Raw genomic sequence first — 14330 nt, 5'->3', positions numbered from 1 at the left:
TACTAGACATCCTGATCCACACTCCAGACCAGTTGGTGGCGGTAATGCACCAATATATCGTTTGCCAACCGCCACTACACCTCAAAGAAGAAGAAGAAGAAGCTTTCGCGTGCCTGCGGATGTTGTGCTTATGAGCGGCAGCGCTAAGTACCCGGATGTCGATGGAGGAAGTAAGTAGCCTGCCAGCCGTTTGACAGATCTCGTTCTCTTTTTTTTTTTTAATAAATCATGGCCGAAGCTTCGCCAGATTGATGGAGGGGTTTGTTTGTAAGCGCGCATGGCTCGTCCAGTTGTAATAATACTATGAGTGAGGAGCGGAGGACCGAGGCCTCTACTGTTGTTGTGGCAGCAGCGTTAATCACGGCTCGGAGATTACACTAACACTAGTGGAACCGACTAGGATATAGGGGGCATCGAAGGAGACGACTCAGAGGAGGCTTTCTCCACCATTGATTTGCTGCTTCAGAAGACAACACAACAACACACGCACGTATTAACTTCTTCTGGTCTCCCTCTGCACTTCTGCTCACTCTCAACAATACTAAACACCATTGTGAGGAGATAACGGGACTACCGAAGCTTCAGGAAGAAGAGGTGAGACGTCATTTCCGCAGGAAACATGAATAAATAAATACCAATAATGCTAAATTAAAAATAACTCATTAAGATAAAATTCACACATATTCACACATAACTCCACAGGATCGTTAAATGACAAACAAAATTAAATCGGAAATAATAAAGTACATTTTTAACTCTGTTACACCTCCAGCACCACCAGCAGGAGCAGGAGGAGGATTCAGTTTGGTGTACTAGATGCCGCGTGTACCTGCACCTGGACCTGGATCTGCACCTGCACCTGGACCAGTGTGGCAAAGTTAGAAAGATGAATACGCTGCTTCCCATGTGAGCCGCTTTAAGATCACACTCTTCTACCAACACCGGGAGGCTGAACCTCATCTGGAGGGAGGGAGGGACCACCATGAGGGACATCTAGTGTTTATTTGTATTTATTGAAGGGGGGGTGCGGGTTGTTCTTCTTATTCAATATTAGTTTGGTTAGTCATCCTGCAGATCTTTGAGACTCATCGCTGCCGGCTGCATGATGATGTGTTTCCCGTCAGCGTGCAGGGAGCATTAATCAAGAGGAAGTGGGTCCGATTGTTGTCATTATGATAACAGGAGGCACACTGGACACAACGTAGCAGGTGTTGGATCATTCAACCCGCCGGTCTGCTTCCTATAAGTTCATCCTCATCATCAGTGCATGGCTCTTTGCGGCGTGACGGCTACAAATGTTACAAAAATGATGGCCGCTTACAACGGTGGCTCCTCAGCGGTGGCCGCCCATCACCCGCATCACCACCACCACCAGCTCCCTCACCTCCCGCCTCCACACATGCACCACCACAACAACAACAGCCACACGGCCGCGGCGGTGATGCTCAATCCCGGTCAGCAGCAGCCCTACTTCCCGTCTCCTGCACCCGGACAAGCCCCCGGACCGGCGGCCCAGGTCCAGGTCCAAGCCGCCGCGGTCAAAGCTCACCATCACCGTCAGCACAACACGCACCACCTGCAGCCGCAGCTGGACATCGAGCTGGACCGGCCCATCGGTTATGGAGCGTTTGGGGTCGTTTGGTAAGTTCCTGCACCACCACAACAACAGACTTGTTGCCAGCAGTCCGGCATGTTTGGACACATTTTACTAAAAGACGTGTAGATCTGGCTGTCGTGCATCTGGCAGCCACAGCTGTCTCTTAACTGTAGTTTCATATAGAAAGAGTCTCGTGAAAGCTTTGTCAGCTGATGTGTACACTGGATTCTAAAATCGTTTAAGTTAATGCACAACAGCCAGCAAAGAACTGGTGACGCTTACTGTGATGAAGTCAATGCACTTTCTAAATCTCTGCATGTTAAAAAGGAGGTAAAGAAATAAACGGAACGAAAGAGTTTTCTAGTAAACAAACTCACTTGTGTTTAAGAGGCCGTCTCTCTGAGGCCGTGTGCAGCACAGTGGTGGTGAAACCTTGGATGGGAGTCGCTGCCATCTGTTCGCCTTCACTGATCCTATTTGAACCGGTTCACTGGAGGTTGTGCAGGAAGAGTCCGCAGAGTGCGGAGCGCTTACTTTAAAGCTGCTGAGTTCCTCACGAGCTTTTCATCTCTAAACACTTCAAAGAAAAAGGTTTCAAACGACAGAACACACTGAATAATGATGGTGTGTCTTCATCTTCGTCCTGTTTCTGACTAAACTATAAGATATCTCCTCGTCCATTTGATTATTTAATGAGCATCAAAAGGTCAGAAGGTTCAACGAAGACATTGTGAGTCATTCTCTGGGGACCATGAATATCCACAGCATGTTTCATGGCATTTCAGCCTTTTAGTTTCCAAGATAACTTGTTAAATGTAAATTGGAAATAGTCTCTTAGCGATGCCAAAGAAAAGGGGTGGGGACTAAACTGATTGGGGATTGTCCTCTGGGGACCCTGTATCATGGAGATGTGTATATTGGTGATGTGAGTTTGACCTGGTACGACACTTCATAAGCAGTATGAGCATAAAAACAACGTGGAGAGAATACAACAAACCATGTTCAGGTCCACGTCATAACTTCATATATTTATGAACAAATATATAATATAATATAATAACAGGTTTCTGAATTGGTTCTTTTAATTTACAGACATTTCCAGTAGAATTAAATGTTCAGATGAAGAAATCATACGTGTAAATTATTCAAGATTTGTCTCTTAGCTTTTTGGGAGGTTATTTATAGTAACAATAAGGATCCAAAATGAAGAATAATTATAACATTTTAAGTCCAAACCTTCAAACTGTTATTCACTGAAGTCATTCAGATTGTGTCTCTTTATAATAATATCTACGAGCATCCTGACTGGGACAGTGTGATGACACAGGTAGTCTACAGTAGAGCACACACTGACTCAGTACAACGTGCTTAAAGAAATAATAACACAAATGTGTTTGTGTCTTTGCGTTGGCTTGCTTGTAGTGGTTGTACGTGTAGTTGTTTGGTGGTGATGTCATCAGTGACCCTGTTTGTCGTCTCAGGTCAGTGACGGACCCCAGAGACGGAAAGAGAGTCGCCCTCAAAAAGATGCCCAATGTCTTCCAAAACCTTGTTTCTTGCAAGAGGGTGTTTCGGGAGCTCAAGATGCTGAGCTTCTTCAAACATGAGAACGTCAGTACACAGCTGATGCTGAGACCTGTCTCTCTCTGTCTCTCTCTGTCTCTCTCTGTCTCTCTCTGTCTCTCTCTGTCTCTCTCTGTCTCTCTCTCTCTGTCTCTCTCTGTCTCTCTCTGTCTCTCTCTCTCTCTCTGTCTCTCTCTGTCTCTCTCTGTCTCTCTCTCTCTCTCTCTCTCTGTCTCTCTCTGTCTCTCTCTCTCTCTCTCTCTCTGTCTCTCTCTGTCTCTCTCTGTCTCTCTCTCTCTCTCTGTCTCTCTCTGTCTCTCTCTGTCTCTCTCTCTCTCTCTCTCTCTCTCTGTCTCTCTCTGTCTCTGTCTCTCTCTCTCTCTCTCTCTGTCTCTCACTGTCTGTCTGTCTCTCTCCTGGTATCGACCTGTAAAGACAGACCTTGTCTCTAACTGTGTGCTCAGGTCCTCTCTGCTCTGGACATTCTACAACCTCCTCACATCGACTACTTTGAAGAAATGTATCTTTAACTGTTGATGATTCATAGACTGTCCAACATGTTAAACTGTGGACAGTCTCTTGTCCTTCCTCAATGTTTAGAGACGTTTATTAAGCTGCAGCTTCTTTATTCTTTATTTGTTCAAACAAATAGTAACAACACAAACAAATGTCCAAGTTCAACACAGAGATCATTGATATGTTGATCGGTTGTGAAGATTTCTGGGACGGTGCCAAATAGAATAGATATTCTGGATCCTTGTGGACCAGCTGCTGTAATCAGACGTCAAAGGGATCTTTATCTGTTAGTGTGATCATCAATGATCAGTAACTAGTATCAGCATGATCGGGGATCTGTGAGTCTGATGATCCGTTGCTCCTCTAGATAAAACACATGCTGACATAATGTGAATGAAAGGAGTCTACATACATCATCACCTCCTTCTGTTGCTCCTCCTTAACTCCTCCAACAAGCTATGTGGTGACTGAACTGATGCAGAGTGACCTCCATAAGATCATCGTATCTCCTCAGCCTCTGAGCTCCGACCACGCCAAAGTGTTCCTCTATCAGATCCTACGAGGTGAGGCTGTGCTCTCTGTTCCTCTGCCTGTCGTTGTTGTTGTTATATATGTATGTATATATATATATACAGTATATATATATATACTGTATATATATATATGTGTGTATATATATATACTGTATATATATATATATACTGTATATATATATATACTGTATATATATGTATATGTATATACTGTATGTATATGTATATACTATATGTATATATATATATATACTGTATATATATGTATATACTGTATGTATATGTATATACTGTATATATGTAATATATATCAGTTTGAACTCTTGTGTTCTGGAGCTCTGTATCTGTTCTAGTTTGACAAAGAGAACAGGATTGTATTGAGTTGTCTCTCCTCCAGGACTGAAGTACCTTCATTCTGCTGGCATTCTCCACCGAGACATCAAGCCTGGAAACCTGCTGGTCAACAGCAACTGTGTGCTCAAGGTGTGTGGCTGCAATTTATAGAAGACATGCTGCTTGTGAAAAGATTGGGTGAAATATGTACTTTGGTCAAAGAATCGGTTAATAATCTGTGTTCACGTTCACTTCTCCCTTTGGAGTTAATAGATGTGCTGTTAATCTCTTAACGGGGCGGAGTCTGTCTCCTAAAGGGGTAGGACTAGTATCAAAAAGAGGCGGGACTCGCATATTAAAGGGGCGGAGTCTGTCTCCTAAAGGGGTGGGACTAGTATCAAAAAGAGGCGGGACTCGCATATTAAAGGGGCGGAGTCTGTCTCCTAAAGGGGTGGGACTAGTATCATAAAGAGGCGGGACTCGCATATTAAAGGGGCGGAGTCTGTCTCCTAAAGGGGTAGGACTAGTATCATAAAGAGGCTGGACGAGTCTCCTAAATGGGTGGGACTAGTACACTAAAAAGACGGGACTAGTATCTTAAAGGGGCGGGGTCTCTCTCCTAAAGGGGCATGACAGGGGTGAAACACACGACTTCCAGATTGCCACCAGGTTAAAAACAAATATGAACTTTTTTTGTGGTCAGAATAAAGCTGTGAGGAGAACGAAGGCAGATTTAAACCTCTGCATGTCTTCCAGATCTGTGACTTCGGCCTCGCTCGGGTGGAGGAGTCGGACGAGTCTCGACACATGACTCAGGAAGTGGTGACGCAGTACTACAGAGCTCCAGAGATCCTCATGGGGAGCCGCCATTACTCCAACTCCATCGACATCTGGTCTGTGGGCTGCATCTTCGCTGAGCTGCTGGGGAGACGCATCCTCTTCCAAGCCCAAAGTCCCATCCAGCAGGTAACGGAGGACCTTATTCATCCTTAAGGTATCATGTCCAAGATTCTTCATTTACATAGTGGATTAAATATACATACATATGTTAAATCGTGTATTGTCACAACCAAGAGACTGAAAAGCCATTTCTTCAAGTGTTAAAGCTGCATTCTCTCTAGTGTCCACCAGGGGGCGACTCCTCTGGTTGTATAGAAGTCTATGAGAAAATGACTCTACTTCTCTCTTGATTTATTACCTCAGTAAACATTGTAAACATGAGTTTATGGTCTCAATCTCTAGTTTTAAGTCTTCTTCAATACAGCATGATGTTCATTTAGTACATTATGGTCCATTTAGAGTCAAACAGACCATAAAGCAGGGGATGCTTTAGGGCGGGGCTACACAGTGATTGACAGGTCTCTACCAGAGACTTACATGGCATCTCTACGTCACTCCTCCTCAGTCCAGATATGGTCACAATATGGTAATAAATCAAGAGAGAAGTAGAGTAATTTTCTCATAGACTTCTATACAACCAGAGGAGTCGCCCCCTGGTGGACACTAGAGAGAATGCAGCTTTAACACATGAAGCTTTGCGGAGTTTGCTGCCTGGTTAGAACGAAGGTTACGATATTGTAACCCTAGTCCTAACCCTACCGTTCCTACTCCGCTTGGTTGTAGGAGCCCAAACTTTCAGTGGGCTAATTGCATGCTTGTGATAGGAGGACAGTATAACTCACAGTGTCCGACAGAGAGCTCTGCCTTATAGAACTAGGGTTACAAATCCGTAACCTCTTGTTGCCTTGTTGCCTGCAGCTGGATTTGATCACGGACCTGTTGGGGACTCCTTCTATGGAGGCGATGAGGACGGCGTGTGAAGGCGCTCGTGCACACATTCACAGAGGACCTCACAAACAGGTGAGCAGAGAGCTTACACACCTGTCGCTGTCAAATACATGTATAAAAAGACCCAAAATAATCTTTAATAATACTCATACACACTTAAACGTTAGCAGTATATCTGGTTTCTCATTTAAACAATTGCAAAGCTGACAACTTTAGATTTAGAACCCATCGATTTGCAGTCTTCTTCCTCATCATTCTGCTGTTTTTTTGCGATAAATTAGAATATATTATTTGAAACACATGTTTATGAGTTATAGTTAAGCTGAAGGAGACGAGGTTGATGTTGTGACGCTTGTTTTTTTCGTCTGCAGCCATCACTTCCTGTTCTGTACACGCTGTCTAGCCAAGCAACCCATGAGGCGGTCCACCTCCTCTGCAGGATGCTGGTGTTCGACCCGGTGAGTCACTCCTGTTTAAACATAGATTCATAATGAATGAAGCCCATTCAGTGAGTCACTGAAATATAATTATGGATATGGACCATAAACGCAGTGCATAAGAAGGCGTTCACGTCATGAAGCAAGTAACAAAGTCCAACAGAGACGATGTGTTCACACCACGGCTTCAGATGATTAAGATAAGATTGAACTTCATGAAAGATTACAACAGAAGAAGAGCAGGAAACAATAGAATATGAACATGAACAATAGAATAATAATGTGTTCTGATCTCCAGTCTTGTTGATTTTGTGTGTTCTGGTCTCCAGTCTTGTTGATCTCGTGTATTCTGGTCTCCAGTCTTGTTGATCTCGTGTGTTCTGGTCTCCAGTCTTGTTGATTTTGTGTGTTCTGGTCTCCAGTCTTGTTAATCTCGTGTGTTCTGGTCTCCAGTCTTGTTGATCTCGTGTGTTCTGGTCTCCAGTCTTGTTGATTTTGTGTGTTCTGGTCTCCAGTCTTGTTAATCTCGTGTGTTCTGGTCTCCAGTCTTGTTGATCTCGTGTGTTCTGGTCTCCAGTCTTGTTGATCTTGTGTGTTCTGGTCTCCAGTCTTGTTGATCTCGTGTGTTCTGGTCTCCAGTCTTGTTAATCTCGTGTTTTCTGGTCTCCAGTCTTGTTGATCTCGTGTGTTCTGGTCTCCAGTCTTGTTGATCTCGTGTGTTCTGGTCTCCAGTCTTGTTGATCTTGTGTGTTCTGGTCTCCAGTCTTGTTGATCTCGTGTGTTCTGGTCTCCAGTCTTGTTGATCTCGTGTGTTCTGGTCTCCAGTCTTGTTAATCTTGTGTGTTCTGGTCTCCAGTCTTGTTGATCTCGTGTGTTCTGGTCTCCAGTCTTGTTGATCTCGTGTGTTCTGGTCTCCAGTCTTGTTGATCTCGTGTGTTCTGGTCTCCAGTCTTGTTGATCTTGTGTGTTCTGGTCTCCAGTCTTGTTAATCTTGTGTGTTCTGGTCTCCAGTCTTGTTGATCTCGTGTGTTCTGGTCTCCAGTCTTGTTGATCTTGTGTGTTCTGGTCTCCAGTCTTGTTGATCTTGTGTGTTCTGGTCTCCAGTCTTGTTGATCTCGTGTGTTCTGGTCTCCAGTCTTGTTGATCTCGTGTGTTCTGGTCTCCAGTCTTGTTGATCTTGTGTGTTCTGGTCTCCAGTCTTGTTGATCTCGTGTGTTCTGGTCTCCAGTCTTGTTGATCTCGTGTGTTCTGGTCTCCAGTCTTGTTGATCTCGTGTGTTCTGGTCTCCAGTCTTGTTGATCTCGTGTGTTCTGGTCTCCAGTCTTGTTGATCTCGTGTGTTCTGGTCTCCAGTCTTGTTGATTTTGTGTGTTCTGGTCTCCAGTCTTGTTGATCTTGTGTGTTCTGGTCTCCAGTCTTGTTGATTTTGTGTGTTCTGGTCTCCAGTCTTGTTGATCTTGTGTGTTCTGGTCTCCAGTCTTGTTGATTTTGTGTGTTCTGGTCTCCAGTCTTGTTGATCTTGTGTGTTCTGGTCTCCAGTCTTGTTGATTTTGTGTGTTCTGGTCTCCAGTCTTGTTGATCTTGTGTGTTCTGGTCTCCAGTCTTGTTGATTTTGTGTGTTCTGGTCTCAGTCTTGTTGATCTTGTGTGTTCTGGTCTCCAGTCTTGTTGATTTTGTGTGTTCTGGTCTCCAGTCTTGTTGATCTTGTGTGTTCTGGTCTCCAGTCTTGTTGATTTTGTGTGTTCTGGTCTCCAGTCTTGTTGATCTCGTGTGTTCTGGTCTCCAGTCTTGTTGATTTTGTGTGTTCTGGTCTCCAGTCTTGTTGATCTCGTGTGTTCTGGTCTCCAGTCTTGTTGATTTCGTGTGTTCTGGTCTCCAGTCTTGTTGATCTCGTGTGTTCTGGTCTCCAGTCTTGTTGATCTCGTGTTTTCTGGTCTCCAGTCTTGTTGATCTCGTGTGTTCTGGTCTCCAGTCTTGTTGATCTCGTGTGTTCTGGTCTCCAGTCTTGTTGATCTCGTGTGTTCTGGTCTCCAGTCTTGTTGATCTCGTGTGTTCTGGTCTCCAGTCTTGTTGATCTCGTGTGTTCTGGTCTCCAGTCTTGTTGATCTCGTGTGTTCTGGTCTCCAGTCTTGTTAATCTCGTGTGTTCTGGTCTCCAGTCTTGTTAATCTCGTGTGTTCTGGTCTCCAGTCTTGTTGATCTCGTGTGTTCTGGTCTCCAGTCTTGTTGATCTCGTGTGTTCTGGTCTCCAGTCTTGTTGATCTTGTGTGTTCTGGTCTCCAGTCTTGTTAATCTCGTGTGTTCTGGTCTCCAGTCTTGTTGATCTCGTGTGTTCTGGTCTCCAGTCTTGTTAATCTCGTGTGTTCTGGTCTCCAGTCTTGTTGATCTCGTGTGTTCTGGTCTCCAGTCTTGTTGATCTCGTGTGTTCTGGTCTCCAGTCTTGTTGATCTCGTGTGTTCTGGTCTCCAGTCTTGTTGATCTCGTGTGTTCTGGTCTCCAGTCTTGTTGATCTCGTGTGTTCTGGTCTCCAGTCTTGTTAATCTCGTGTGTTCTGGTCTCCAGTCTAAGAGGATCTCGGCGAAGGACGCCCTGGCCCACCCGTACCTGGACGAGGGTCGGCTGCGGTACCACACCTGCATGTGCAAATGCTGCTACACCACATCCTCCGGCCGAGTTTACACCAGCGACTTTGAGCCCGTCACCGACCCCAAGTTTGATGACGGCTTTGAGAAGAACCTGAGCTCTGTGAGACAGGTCAAAGGTCAGCTGATCTGAGTTACTGGTTGGCTTCATGTTTGATGTTAAAAGACATTTCAACATTTTTAAACATTGATTTTAAAGAAAAATAGCAGTTGTGGAACCTTTAAACTCTTTAACCCTCTGAACTCAAAGCAGTTTCTGGTGTTTTTTGCTCCCGTCACATGTTTCTCTCTGAGGTCTCGTTTTTCACTTCAAAATAAAAGTCCTGCTCCTCTATAGAAACAGAACCATCATGAGTAGAAGTAGAGAGAACTAGAACATGTCTTTAGTGCAGAACAACACAGTTATGATGACATCAATCATTACATTTATTTTATCATTTTATCAAATTGGCAAACAATGAATCTCTCTCTCTCTCTCTATATATATATATATATATATATATATATATATATATATATATATATATATATATATATATATATATATATATATATATATATATATATATATATATATATATACCATGTTTACAAGTTGCAAATTGAGGCTCTAACTGCTATTTTTAATATACTATTCACATATTTACATCCTCTACTTCCAGCCTCTCTTCTCTTCTCTCGGTGAACTCTTTATTAGAGGAGACATTTATAATGACAACATGAAGAATAAAATGATTTAGATGAAATATCACAACTTTAAGCTTAGTTTCGGCTGCTCTTTCTGACGGAAGCGTTCGTCACACATGATGTGTTCAAGGACCGTCGGAAAGATACAAATCTGTTGTTTATGACGGTTCTTACAGCTTCTAGTTGTGATGAACGCTGCAGTTTTGAAGATTGTTTAAAGAAAACACTTCTTTCATCCCAGCAGAGGGTTTTGGTGTTGAGAGGGTTATAAGTGAAGCAGCTGCTGCTCCTCAGAAGCAGAGCTTCAGGTGTTACAGTCACTACGAGCATCACCTGGAGGCAAGTCTCATACAGTCAACTACAGTCAAAGGGTTTGACCACTGCTTCCTCACTGTCTGAGAAAGACTTGATATTGAACTTAAAAGGTGAAAGGACATTAATAAAGAAAGACGAGCTAAGAGAAATGTCTTTTAAAGAAATGTAAACTTGCTGTTCTTTGCTGCTGACTCGTGTTCTCCTCTCAGAGATCATCCATCAGTTCATTCTGGGGCAGCAGAAGGGGAGTCGAGTGCCGCTCTGCATTAACCCTCAATCAGCTGCTTTCAAGAGCTTCATCAGGTAGGAGGCTTTATATACATACATATATACATTTTACCTTTTGATGGAGCCAGGCTTTGTGCTAAGCTAGGCTAACGAGCCGCATGTTCATTCTCAATATGAGTGTTTGAATGTCTCTTCTTCTTCTAACCTTTTCTTATGCTGCGTTCACACCAAACGTGAAGTGAATGTTGACGTTGCGTTACTCGCGGGAGTTTGTTTGCGGGTTAATTTGTGTTTATTCAGGCTAGACGAGCCGGAGAGGAGAGGACAACTCTTCATTAATCACGTGTGAAATAACCTCTATAGCTGCTCAGTACTTGTTGTAGAAGTCTCAGACATCCAGAGAATGTCTCGTCTGGTTCATCACATCATCAGAAGGATTATTCACTGTGTCTAACAAGACTCACGTCAGCTGGTTTACTGCAGCTGTATGAACACTAAATACACATTTTAGCTGTGATTTAATCACAATAAACGGATACAAAGGAAGCTGAAATAACTACATAATGATGATGATTTGTAAGAAGTCTTCATGTTCTGTTAGTAGAGAGTAAATCACTGTTAAATGCTTGTTTTCTGAACGGAGTCTGGATCGATCGGTGCGAAGTTTCACTTATTTAATTGCACCGCGGGCAGAAATGAGCTTCACGTTTTGGTGTGAACGCAGCATAATAAGCACATTTGTAGAATTACAATCCTCCCTTCAAACCTTTCCACGACACATTCAGCCAAAAGACAGCGGCTAACGTGAACTTCCTGTTTGAACAGCTCCACCGTGGCTCAGCCCTCTGAAATGCCTCCGTCTCCTCTGGCGTGGGAGTAACCGCCACCGCCGCCATCTTTCTTCTGTCGACCGACGAGCTGCTAAACCGGGAACAAGGACGAGCGTCTCAACGTCTTCTTCTGTGGTGTATCGTAGCGTTTCACTGGAGAGCAGCAGGACTTGCAGGTCTGCTGAGTGCTGACGCATGAAGAGAAACACTGGTTGTTGCTTTACGGGGTCGTATTATTGGGGGGGGGGGGGGGGGTGGTATGACGAATGCTCTGTAGACCTAATCAGAATGTTTCATCTGGTTATTCCAGGTAGATACGATTTAGCAGTTATTGTACATTTGTTTTGCTATATATACACATATATATATATATATTAATATAAATTAAAAGAAGATGTCTATTTTAACGTTTCCCATGCGATCGGGCTGTTCATCTCTGCACTGGTGAAGCTAAACTTCTGAACCAGACAATCGATTGTAAATGTAGTTGGAAGGGTTTTTTTTCAACTGAAATCCCCCCCCCCCATGTTTAATACGAACGTGCTCGGGCACAGTGATATTTAAAGTTATTATAAAATGAGTTATGACACGTGTTCCCTGCACATTTCGCCATAGTTTGTACTTATTGAACAATTGATTTGCCAAAGATCAGGAGCCTCATGTATCAATGAAACATCAACAGGAAGATTGTGGGACAATTTGCAAAGTTTCTGGATTCTTAAAAACGTTTTTTTGTTGTATCAGGCAACAAGGAGGAGGTTCAGGAGGTTCAGGAGGTTCAGGAGGTTCAAGAGGTTCAGGAGGTTCAAGAGGTTCAGGAGGCTCAGGAGGTTCAAGAGGCTCAGAAGGTTCAGGAGGCTCAGGAGGTTCAAGAGGCTCAGGAGGTTCAGGAGGCTCAGGAGGTTCAAGAGGCTCAGGAGGTTCAGGAGGCTCAGGAGGTTTGAAGAAACCTAGTTTGACAGTGTTTCCACCTGGTGGAATCACACCATGACTTTAAGTCACAAGAACTGACATCATAAGAACACTTTCTGGATAATTTGTACAAAAGTCTGTATATAGATTATTTAAAAAGATATAAATATATATATATATATAATATATATATATTTTTCCCCTTCCTCAAACATTCTGCACATGAGGAAAGTTGATTTAGAAAGAGAATAATAATAATTTAATACACAGAATCACTTTAATCAAATTGAAGGTTTCGTTCACAGATTTGTAATTTATTTGGGGAGATGATGTCAGAATATAGGGAGGGGGAGGGGCTTCAAGGAGGAACGGTTTGTCTAGTTTTAGAGTTCTTCTGCCCCCTGGTGGTCAAAAGAGGAGAGATTCAGCTTTAAACACGAGCAACACTGATATTAATGTCACGCTCGATCACTTCTAGTTTGTCATCTAATCACTTCACAGTCTGCTTTCTGAATTCACCTAATTAAACTAAATTGCAGCCTGAGACGATATCAACTCTTCGTTTATATGTTTGGTGTCTTTTAAGAGAGGAACGATGTGAAGTTTTATGTACATGTATCATGTATGAGATGAATGTATGCAGACGTTTATACATGAGGCTCCTACATATCTGTTTATGAGTCATGTTGTAATATTAAGGTCAGGCCATCAACAGAACAATGAAGCTGTTCAGTAGACGATTCACTGCTTTGTTTGTAGATGAATCTGTTTGAAGGTTGAGATGTTTCATGTTTAGTCTCTCTGTGAATATGAAATCTGTTTAAAAAGGGAATCGGACTGAAAGAGACCGTCGTACTTCGTCCTGCTTCTAAACGTGAACGTGTGTTTCCTAAAATCACAGTTTGGACAGAAAAGTAACGATTTACACAATTTAACCCCAAAGAGAAAGATTCAGGAACACAAAACCCAAGAGGACAGCGTGATGAGAGAGAGAGAGAGGAACTATTCTGAGAACAGACTCTACATGTATGAGATTACATTTGTAAATGAATGAGAAAAATAAACACAAATTTGCGAGATTATAAACTTGTAAATGTATGCAAAAGAAAGCTGACATTACAGTAAAGTTATGAGGAAAGAAATTGGATATTCTCTGAAATTCACGTGGCTAAATTACAAGAAATATATTCTCATCTCCTGTCCACCGTTCATCAGACGACTCACCATCATCTGCGTTATGTTCCACTTCCTTATAACTTCTACAACATTAGTATTTATTTGTGTTCATGTTTATGTATCTTTCAGGACCTTTGCCTCGCTCAGACCTCATCATTACCGTAATAACACTACTGTAGGAGCAGCAACATTCTGACTTTTTATCATGAATTTATAAATTTTATCTCACAAATTTGAGTTTTTTACTCATATGTTTGCCACTTTAATCGTTTTTATTCTCAGAATATCACCGCCCACTCAGTAATTACTTATGTTTTTACTCCTAATGTCCCAGTATAATGAACTGAGATGTGTTCAATGACTATAATGGAGCCTGTTGGTCTTTCTAGTGTCACAGAAACCTGTTTGTAGTGACGGCCATCTTCTCCTTCCTGTCCCTCACAGAGATGTCTGTGAGACACGTTTATTTATTCTCAACATATCTCATCCCTCTGTTTGGTGTGGTCTCTGAGGTTACCAGAGTCCACAAACCAGAGTCTGGATCTAGAAGACGTTTAAACTGAGGGTTTAAAACGCAACGACCAATCAACTTCATTAAAACGATGAACTAGATTCATCTCATTCTGGTTGTTAAAGGTTAAAGCTGCAGTGATGGGGGGTAAAGATGGCCGACACTATGAGACCCAGACTGTAAAGAAACCTCCGAGTTAACACTTCTGTGTTCAGAACTAAATATGAGAAGGAAACCGTTTAACCAGCAATATGACTTCTGTTC

The 14330-nt window shown here is 42.8% G+C and overlaps 1 protein-coding gene across 2 annotated transcripts; it reads left to right on the top strand.

Annotated features, from left to right (window-relative positions):
- The first annotated feature begins 109 nt into the window (after window positions 1-109).
- Window positions 110-13804, top strand: nlk2 (nemo-like kinase, type 2). 2 transcript variants are annotated; one of them, XM_076082804.1, is made up of 12 exons: window positions 114-594; window positions 773-1641; window positions 3079-3208; window positions 3625-3680; window positions 4133-4239; window positions 4607-4692; window positions 5299-5508; window positions 6301-6402; window positions 6702-6788; window positions 9328-9526; window positions 10619-10712; window positions 11463-11662. In XM_076082804.1, the coding sequence occupies exons 2-12, from the start codon at window positions 1268-1270 to the stop codon at window positions 11515-11517; spliced, it is 1500 nt and encodes a 499-aa protein (XP_075938919.1). In that variant the 5' UTR covers window positions 114-594; window positions 773-1267; the 3' UTR covers window positions 11518-11662. The 2 variants fall into 2 exon arrangements, with proteins under 2 accessions (XP_075938920.1, XP_075938919.1); XM_076082805.1 differs by lacking the exon at window positions 9328-9526 and having other exon boundaries at window positions 110-594; window positions 11463-13804.
- Window positions 13805-14330: the final 526 nt, after the last annotated feature.

Source organism: Anarhichas minor, unplaced genomic scaffold (assembly GCF_050575085.1).
Source record: "Anarhichas minor isolate MPS153535 unplaced genomic scaffold, ASM5057508v1 ptg000102l, whole genome shotgun sequence".
Taxonomy (NCBI): domain Eukaryota; kingdom Metazoa; phylum Chordata; class Actinopteri; order Perciformes; family Anarhichadidae; genus Anarhichas; species Anarhichas minor.
This window is presented reverse-complemented; position numbering and strand designations above follow the sequence as displayed.